This window comes from Nomascus leucogenys, chromosome 4, assembly GCF_006542625.1.
Source record: "Nomascus leucogenys isolate Asia chromosome 4, Asia_NLE_v1, whole genome shotgun sequence".
Taxonomy (NCBI): domain Eukaryota; kingdom Metazoa; phylum Chordata; class Mammalia; order Primates; family Hylobatidae; genus Nomascus; species Nomascus leucogenys.
Window position 1 is genome coordinate 101,604,444 of NC_044384.1, and position 10,244 is coordinate 101,614,687.

Below are 10,244 nucleotides of genomic sequence, written 5' to 3' on the forward strand. Positions count from 1 at the left end.
TTTGTATTTTTAGTAGAGGCAGGGTTTCTCCATGTTGGTCAGGCTGGTCTCGAACTCCTGACCTCAGGTGATCTGCCCGCCTCGGCCTCCCAAATTGCTGGGATTATAGGTGTGAGTCACCGCACCCAGCCGGCTACTTCTTAAATAGTACATACCATGTATCTGGCCTACTGTATATGTCATCACTTATTGATCCTGACAACCCCAATAAACTTCATGAAATGGGTACTCCTATCTCCTCATTTTGTAGATGAGGAAACTGAGGCCTAGAGAGGTTAACTCACTTGAGTAAGATCACTACAGTCAGTTATTTCATTGTTCCCTTCCATATAAACAGATCACACACACACACACACACACACACACACACACACACACCCCTGCCCACTGCCAAGTGGCTGTCATGCCTCCCCACAGGGTGAGTATACTTCCTCTCTCCATTGTCAGCCTTGGCCATGTGCCTTCCTTGCTTTCACCAATAAAACATGAGTGAACATGACCTACACTAGGTCGAAGAGAAGCCTTAGGAGCCACTGCTTGTGTGAATGAACCTCTCTCTCCCTTAGCCAGAGGGACACTGCCCCATATTGAGACTGTTTCTTCTGCCTGGGTCCTGGGATGAGAAGCCACGTGGAATAGAACTGTAGCAAACAACCCATAGTCCCTAACATGTAATGTGAGTGAAGAATATGCTTGTTGTTTTAAGCCACTGGGATTGGAGAGTTGTTACTACAGGAGAGCTGCTGTGGTAACTGGTGCTATTTGTAAACATATAGATCAACAGAATAAAACTGAGAATCTAGGAATAAACCTATAGATTATGGTCAACTGACTTCTAACAATGGGGAAAGTGCCAATGGGGAAAGAATAGTCTCTTCAACAAATGGTGCTGGGACAACTGAGTATCTACCTGCCAACGAATAAAGTATGTGACACTTCAGCCAGTGAGTGAATAGCATAAAACAGGCCTGGCATGATGGCTCATGCTGGTAATCCCAGTACTTTGGGAGGCCGAGGCGGTTGGATCATTTCAGGCCAGGAGTTCAAGACCAGCCTAGCCAACATGGAGAAACCCCATCTCTATTAAAAATACAAAAATTAGCTGGGTATGGTGGCACGCGCCTGTAATCCCAGCTACTCGGGAGGCTGAGGCACGAGAATCACTTGAACCTGGGAGGTGGAGGTTGTCGTGAGCCAAGATTGTGCCACTGCAATCCAGCTTGGGTGACAAACCAAGACTCTCTCTTAAAAACAAAAACAAACCCCATAAAACTGACCTATTTTATGTGTACAATTCAATGATTTTTAGGAAATGTATAGTGCAACCATCACCATAATCTAATTCTGAAACATTTTCATCACCCCCAAAAGAAATCTAGTGGAGTTACCTCCCCCATTCTTACCCCTAGGGACATGGAATTGTGCAATGTATGGTCTTCTGTGTCTGGCATAGTATTTTCAAGGTTTATCTAGGTTGTAATATGCATCAGTACTTCATTCCTTTTCATTGACAAATAGCATTTCATTGTATGGATATGCCAACTTGTTTGTCTATCCATCAGCCAATGGACATTTTGGTTATTTCCATTTTTTGGCTATTATGAATAATACCACCATTAGCATTTGTTTTAATTACAAAAAATTTTTAATAGGTACATAATAAACTTAAAAATTTTCTTTTTTTCTTTGAGATGGCGTTTCACTCTTGATGCCCAGGCTGGAGGGCAATGTTGCAATTTCGGCTCACCGCAACCTCTGCCTCCCAGGTTCAAGTGATTCTCCTGCCTCAGCCTCCTGAGTAGCTGGGATTACAGGCATGCGCCACCATGCCCAGCTAATTTTGTATTTTTAATAGAGATGGGGTTTCTTCATGTTGGTCAGGCTGATCTCTAACTCCCAACCTCAGATGATCCACCTGCCTTGGCCTCCCAAAGTGCTGGGATTATAGGCGTGAGCCACCGCACCTAGCTAAAAAAAATTTTGAGACAAGGTCTTGCTCTGTCACCCAGGATGGAGTACTGAAGTACAGTGGCACTATCATGGCTCACTGCTGCCTCGACCTCCTGGGCTCAGGTGATCCTCCCACCTCAGCCTGCTTAGTAGCTGGGACGATAGGCATGCGCCACCACACGCAGTTAATTTTTGTATTTTTTGTAGAGATGGGGTTTTGCCATGTTGCCCAGGCTGGTCTCGAACTCCTGGGCTCAAGTGATCTGCCCACTTCAGCCTCCCAAAGTGTTGGAATTACAGCCATGAGCCACACCTGGCTGACCTTATCTCTCTCTCTCTCTCTTTTTTTTAGAAAGTGGATACTCTCAAGAAAGTGAAAGATAACACATAGAAAATATTTACAAATCATATATCTGATAAGGGATTAATATCCAGAAAATATAAAGTAGTCTTACAACTCAACAACAAAAAGACATGCAAATCAATTCCAAAGGGCAAAGGACTTGGTTGAACATTTCTCCAAAGGAGATATACAAATGGCCAACAAACACATGAAAAAGACCCTCAAAGTCATTAGGGAAATGCAAATCAAAACCAAAATGAGATATTATTTCATACCCATTAGGATGGCTATTATCAAATAAAGGGAAAAGAACAAATGTTGGCAAGCAGGTGGAGAAATGAAGCCCTTATATATTGCTGATAGGAATATAAAATGGTACAGCTGTAGTCTATGAAAAAGTTTGCTAATAAAAGAAATACAGTTTGATGGTTCCTCAAAGAGTTAAATATAAAATTACCATATGACCTAGCAATTCCACTCCTGGATACATACCCCCAAATAACTGAAAACAGCTGTTCAAACAAAAACTAGCACACGAAGGTTCTATTATTCACCAAAGTCAGGGTAGAAACAACCCAAATGTCCATCAACTGAGGAACGGATGAACAAAATGTGATATATTCATATTATTTAGCCACAAAAAGAAATGAGGTACTGACAAATACTATAACATACATGAACTCTGAAAACATGCTAGGTGAAAGGCCAACACAAAAGTTTACATATTTTGATTCCACTTATATGAAATATCCAGAATAGGCAAATCTATGGAGATAGAAAAAAAATTAATGGTTTCTGGGGACTGGGGGAAGAAGAAGTGGGAAGTGACTGATTAATTTTCCTTTTGAGGGTTTAAAAAAGATCTGAGGCTACATATGGTGGCTCACACCTGCAATCCCAGAACTTCGGGAGGCCAACGTGAGAGGATCGCTTGAGCACAGGAGGTCAAGGCTGTGGTGAGCCATGATCACATCACTGTACTCCAGCTTGAGAAACAAGAGTGAGATCTTGTCTCAAAAAAAAGAAAGAAAAAAAAAAAGTTCTGGAACTAAGCTGGACATGATGGCACCTGTAGTCTCAGCTATTTGGGAGGTTGAGGTGGGAGGATGACTCGAGCCGGGGACTGTGAGACCAGCCTGGGCAACATAGTGAGATCCCATCTCCTATTTAAAAAAAAAAAAAAAGTTCTAGGAAGTAGATAGTGTTGATAGCTGCACAACATTGTGAAGGTACTTAATGTCACTGAATTAATGCTTCAAAATGGTTAAAATGGCAAATGTAATGTAACATGTATTTTATCTAAATAAAAGCAAACGAAATATCTTCCTAAAATGACACCCCAAGGGAGTATATCCATGAAATATGAGTACTTTGGCTAATAACAATCATAGCTCTTCAAGTTGTATTCTACTGACTAACACAAATGTCAAGCTAAAGTCTTTACTAAATTTTTTCAAGTACTGTAACATTTTTAGTGCGTCAGGGCTCAGAAACTCTATATATTTTTCATAATTATTTTTGATACTAAGTAGTAGCAATGAAAACAAATTATATTTTCATGTTCACTGCAATCAAACTGGACCTTTAAAGAGGATAGCAGGCTGGGTGCAGTGGCTCACGCCTGTAATCTCAACACTTTGGGAGGCTGAGGTAGGTGGATAATGAGGTCAGGAGTTCAAGACTAGCCTGGCCAAGATGGTGAAACCCCATCTCTACTAAAAACTACAAAAAAATTAGCTGAGCGTGGTGGCACGTGCCTGTAATCGTAGCTACTCAGGAGGCTGAGGCAGGAGAATCATTTGAACCCCAGTGGCAGAGTTGTAGTGAGCTGAGATCGTGCCACTGCACTCCAGCCTGGGCGACAGAGCGAGACTCTGTCTCAAAATAAATAAATAAATAAATAAATAAACAGGCTGGGGACAGTGGCTCATGCCTATAATCCCAGCACTTTGGGAGGCTGAGGCAGGTGGATCACTTGAGGTCAGGAGTTCAAGACCAGCCTGGCCAACATGGTGAAACCCCATCTCTACTAAAAATACAAAAATTAGCCAGGTGAGGTGGCACGTGCCTGTAATCCCAGCTACTCGGGAGGCTGAGGCAGGAGAATCGCTGGAACCCAGGAGCCAGAGGTTGTAGTGAGCTGAGATCACGCCATTGCACTCTAGCCTGGGCAACAGAATGAGACTCCGTTTCAAAAAAAAAGAGTATAGCCTAAAATTTTAAATATCCCACTCTAAGAGAATATGGAGTTTAACTGAGGTAAAATGCCATGGTGTCTGAAGTTCTATACCCTTGGAAACCCAAGAATGTCCAAAAAATGTACAACTCCCAAAGAACTAGTCTCTCCAAACCTACTTTTCCAAACAAGAATTCCTTTATGACCACCCCCAGGAGACGTGAGAAGATATTATATGTCAAGGAACTGTTATTTTTATAACTGATAGAAATAATGGCACATGTCCTTGGGAAAGTGTCTCCAACTGCAGGTCCAGAACTCTCTATGGCCACATGCAGCAGCTGGGAAAGACAAATTATGAATGACCTCGTCTTGACCTCCTCCTGTTCAACTGAAGTGACCTGAGGAAGAAGAGCTTTGTCCTTGGGAATGCATGTTAGCAGGCAGCCTTCCTAGAGATATGGAGGAGCTGTTATTCCAGATACTTACTTCTAAAGAAAGGGATTCTTGGTACTTACTCGTTTGCAGTACCAAAAATCCAGGCTTGGTACATACTCCAGGGTAACTTCTTTGTCCTGGATCATTAGAGTTCCCTGTAAAGACAAAGACAGAAGCCATCAACATCAACCCTTGGAGAAACAGACAGAGACAGAAAGGCACAGAGAGCCTTTCCAATCCCCAAGCTGAAACATTTTATAAAGAGTGAGCTTAATTCACTGGTGAAAGGAAATGGCTGTTTTAAGCCACAGACCTGGGGCAGTGTTGCAGAGCAAGCTTTAGCTTAGGAAAGGGGAGTATGAGAAGGTGAAATCAGTCTTCGGCCTTGGTTCCTGTAGGTTAGGGTGCTGTCCTTGGGCAGACTATGCCCAGTCTACTTGTCCAGAGGTCAGGTAATGCACTCTCTTGAATCCCAGCAAGTCCCCCACCTAGCTCAGGAGCTAGCACACTATCAAGAAGCAAACTCTTCCTTCTGCACAGAGGCAGAGGAGCCCTCTTTTTTTCCACAGCTATCTTACATCTCCTTGGAACGGTAATAAGGGCTATAACTTTAGTGCCCGAAAATTTTCTTTGAAACACTGGCTGTATGGCAAAAGCACCAGGACAAAGACATACAACATTGAAGACAGGAAGAAAGGAGGAAGGTGAAAGCTTCACAGCAAGTTACATCCTTACAGCAGGAAACTGAATGGCTGGTGGGAGCAACAGCGGCGGCGGCGGTATCACTCTGGCTTGGAGCCTATAGAGTGAGCTAGCCCTGAGATCCGAGGAGCAACCATTGGCAAGTAAGCCTTTGGGAAAGTCTGGCACAGGAACAGGTGGGAAAAGGGGCTCAACAAGCCTGTTAAAGAGCTCCCTTGCCTCTCCATTTTGGGCAAGTCATGAATTCTATTTCACATTAAAATAAAGTTTTGTTTAATAAACACTAGCCAGCAGATATGTGTTGGTGCAGGGGAAAAAAATTCTCTGCCTACTGCCAAGGGACCCTCACCCACACTTGAAAGTGAACTAACCGAGAATGCGACTCTGGAACTAGCCCCTGCGCTGTGTTCATTCTCCGCCCTCTAGGGTCCTCTGTGTTTCCTCAGACAGGGCTCTGAGTTATACAAGCCATTTCTTTGCAATTGGACCTCAGTTTCTTGCTTGAATCCATACATCTGTCAAATAATGCTTTACCTCTCTGCTTTTCACATCAAAAAAGTCAAGAGAAATACACAGGATAAAATTATTGTCTTGTCAAAACCAAGGAAAATTGCCCATCTACCTAGGTCTTAGCATCTGGTCTGAGAAACTATTCCCTGGCTTGTTCTCAAGGCTAAGGACAATGATAATAAAAATTGCTAACATTTATTAAGCACTTACTCAGAGCCAGAAACCGCTAAATACATTATCTTATTTAATCCCCTAAATGATTCGATGAAATAACATTATCTACACTTTACAGATGAGGACCTATGTTCACAGAGGTGGGGTCACCCAGGTGGTGAAGGGCACAGCTGGACTTACATCTGGGCTGTAGAGAAGGGATCTCCTGTTTCATTTTTCTTTTTCCTTTTTTTTGTTTTGACTGAGGGATCTCCTGTTTCATTCACCAGCTTCTGCTCAGTATTAGGGACAGGTAATCTGGCCTTAGCGACCAATCAGAAAAGAGACAGGCTCTGTATGCAGGGAAGGGTCTGGGAAGGACCACTCTATCAAGCTCTACCAATGCAGGAAGTTAGTCAAGATGAAGCGCCCCCCTCCCTTTTTTTTTTCCTGAGACAGTTTCGCTCTTGTTGCCTAGGCTGGAGTGCAATGGCGTGATCTTGGCTCACTGCAACCTCTGCCTCCCAGGTTCAAGCGATTCTCCTGCCTCAGCCTCCCGAATAGCTGGGATTACAGATATGCGCCACCACGCTTGGCTAATTTTGTATTTTTAGTAGAGACGGTGTTTCTCCATGTTGGTCAGGCTGGTCTCGAATTCCCAACCTTAGGTGATCCACCCACCTCGGCCTCCCAAAGTGCTGGAATTACAGGCGTGAGCCACTGTGCCTGGCCGTCTTTTTTTTTTTTTTTTTTTTTTTTTTGAGACAGTCTTGCTCTGTCACTCAGTCTGGAGTACAGTGGCGCGATCTCGGCTCACCACAACCTCCGCCTCCCGTGTTCAAACAATTCTCCTGCCTCAGCCTCCCAAGTAGCTGGGACTAGAGGCGCACACTACCACGCCTGGCTAACTTTTGTATTTTTAGTAGAGATGGGGTTTCACTATGTTGGTCAGGCTGGTCTCGAACTCCTGACCTCGTGATCTGCCCGCTTTGGCCTCCCAAAGTGCTGGGATTACAGACGTGAGCCATCGTGTCCGGCCTAAGATGAACCCCTTCTAAGCCCAGAGACAGTATATAACATCTTTAAGAGCATGGACTGTAGGCTGAGTTCCCTAAATTTGAATCCTGCCTCTACTCCATGACCTTCAGCAACGTCCTTAACTTCTTTGTGCTTCCATTTCCTCATCTGTAAAGTAAGGACAACAGTACCTACTTCTTAGGGTGGCTGTGAAGATTAAGTAAATTCATACATGTAAAGAGCTTAGCATAGAATATAGTGAGGGCTCAAGAAATGTTGATCATTATAAGCCCTAGGAACCAAAAAAGACCAGCATCAGCAGGTAGGAGTCAAATAGCCACTCATTTCACCTTGCTTGCTTGCTAGGTAGGAATATTTCACCACCCATTTTAATCTCCTGAAAGACTAAGGTTTCATACAGAATGGTCACTACACATCAGAAACTGTATCTTTACGACAGTACTTTCTGTTGTCAAATTACTGGTCCAGAGCTTACAGTCTACTTAGTCTTGCTGGCCTTTTATTTATTTTCAGCACCAAACAGTATCTGGTACCAAAAAGGAGCTTAGTAAGCTCTTGTTGAATGAATGAAAGACTGAATAGAGCCAACTATCCCTGGAGGACCTGGTGCTTAGTACACAGTGGCTCTGGAGGGAGATACTGCTGTTAGAGCATACATCTGTATACACAATCCATAAAACATGTGGGTTGTCATTTGAACAGTGAACCAGAACAAGGCACTACTGTCAATTTCAGTCACCTGCAAATTCTGATTTCACCAATTGGGGGCATTAATGGATTCAGGTATTTCTAAGGCACTTTATACTTCTCAGACAACAAAAATGTTCCAGTAGCTGTGGATGACCTTTTGTTGAGCATAGGGAACTCCCCTTGCCAGGAGTCCCCATCAGCATGTCATCTCTCAGATTACTTTTACCTCATGTGTTACAAAAGCAATGATTTCTTATTCTCACAGAATCATCTATAACTCGGGCAGTCCTTTTTCTCAACCTGCACATAGTTAGACGTAAGCAGACAGTGACCACTGCTAAATAATGTGAAATGGTTTTAACACCACTGTTGAAGGGTAGCCAATTGTTTGTTTTTCCCTCTTAAAAAAATTATTATTATTTTTCCAAAACCAAAAAGGGTCAATATAGCCAATTGTTTAATAAGAATAGGTAGTCATAGGACAAACCTGTATGAGAACAATTTATCTATGATTTGATTCCCTAGCTGCTATCATACACAAGCAACCCAGATATACCAAGCACAGGTATGACATACATACAGTGCACCCCTCCCCATTGCTGCCTTTCTCTGGATTTCAGAAAACAGAGACCTGTCAGTGTCTCCTAGGAAAGTAACCTGTAGGGGGTTAGACTAATGAATGGGTAGGATGATGCAATCACCTTCAGTAGATGTCCATTCTTTTTTTTTTTTTTTTTTTTGAGATGGAGTCTCACTCTGTCGCCAGGCTGGAGTGCAGTGACGCGATCTTGGCTCACTGCAACCTCCGCCTCCTAAGTTCAAGCAATTCTCCTGCCTCAGCCTCTCGAGTAGCTGGGACTACAGGCGCCCACCACCACACCCAGCTAATTTTTTGTATTTTAGCAGAGATGGGGTTTCACCATGTTGGCCAGGATGGTCTCTACCTCCTGACCTCGTGATCCACCCACCTCGGCCTCCCAAAGTGCTAGGATTACAGGCATGAGCCCCAGTGCCCAGCCGTGGATGTCCATTCTTTTTTTTTTTTTTTTTTTTTATACTTTAGGTTTCAGGGTACATGTGCACAATGTGCAGGTTTGTTACATATGTATCCATGTGCCATGTTGATTTCCTGCACCCATTAACTCGTCATTTAGCATTAGGTATATCTCCTAATGCTGTCCCTCCCCCCTCCCCCCACCCCACAACAGTCCCTGGAATGTGATGTTCCCCCTCCTGTGTCCATGAGTTCTCATTGTTCAATTCCCACCTATGAGTGAGAACATGCGGTGTTTGGTTTTTTGTCCTTGCGATAGTTTACTGAGAATGATGTTTTCCAGTTTCATCCATGTCCCTACAAAGGACACGAACTCATCATTTTTTATGGCTGCATAGTATTCCATGGTATATATGTGCCACATTTTCTTAATCCAGTCTATCGTTGTTGGACATTTGGGTTGGTTCCAACTCTTTGCTATCGTGAATAGTGCCGCAATAAACATACGTGTGCATGTGTCTTTATAGCAGCATGATTTATAGTCCTTTGGGTATATACCCAGTAATGGGATGGCTGGGTCAAATGGTATTTCTAGTTCTAGATCCCTGAGGAATCGCCACACTGCGTGGATGTCCATTCTTAATTGCCTATTATCTATCTTCACACATTAGAATATTTATTCATCTTTTGATTTATTGAGTTATTAAGCTACTCAAGCAAAGGAATCATGAAAGCCATGTGTCTGATTAACCAGGTCTGGCTCCTAAAGAGGTACCATATAGGCCAGGCACGGTGGCTCACGCCTGTAATCCTAGCACTTTGGGAGGCCGAGGCGGGTGGATTGCCTGAGCTCAGTTCGAGACCAGCCTGGGCAACACAGTGAAACCCTGTCTCTACTAAAATACAAAAAATCAGCTGGTTGCGGTGAAATACACCTGTATATCCCAGCCAGTCGGGAGACTGAGGCAGCCAGTCGGGAGACTGAGGCAGGAGAACTGCTAGAACCCGGGAGGCAGAGGTTGCACTGAGCCAAGATCACGCCACTGCACTCCAGCCTGGGCGACAGAGTGACTCCGTCTCTTTAAAAAAAAAAAAAAAAAAAAAAGGGCTGGGCACGGTGGCTCATGCCTGTAATCCTAGCACTTTGGGAGGCTGAGGTGGGAGGACCACAGGGTCAGGAGATCAAGACCATCCTGGCCAACATGGTGAAATCCTGTCTCTACTAAAAATACAAAAGTTAGCTGGGTGTG

The 10,244-nt window shown here is 43.6% G+C and overlaps 1 protein-coding gene across 8 annotated transcripts in view; it reads right to left on the reverse strand.

The window, feature by feature from the left end:
* Positions 1-10,244, reverse strand: part of RBM6 (RNA binding motif protein 6) — a 139,955-nt gene that overhangs the window by 23,735 nt on the left and 105,976 nt on the right. For 6 of the 8 annotated variants that reach the window (XM_030811747.1, XM_030811739.1, XM_030811746.1 and 3 more), the window contains one exon: positions 4,988-5,062. In XM_030811747.1, coding sequence (XP_030667607.1) covers positions 4,988-5,053 — 66 coding nt within the window. In that variant the 5' untranslated portion in view covers positions 5,054-5,062. Of the gene's footprint in view, positions 1-4,987; positions 5,063-5,980; positions 6,477-10,244 lie in introns of those variants that run through there. The other 2 variants (XM_030811744.1, XM_030811748.1) reach the window with 2 other exon arrangements.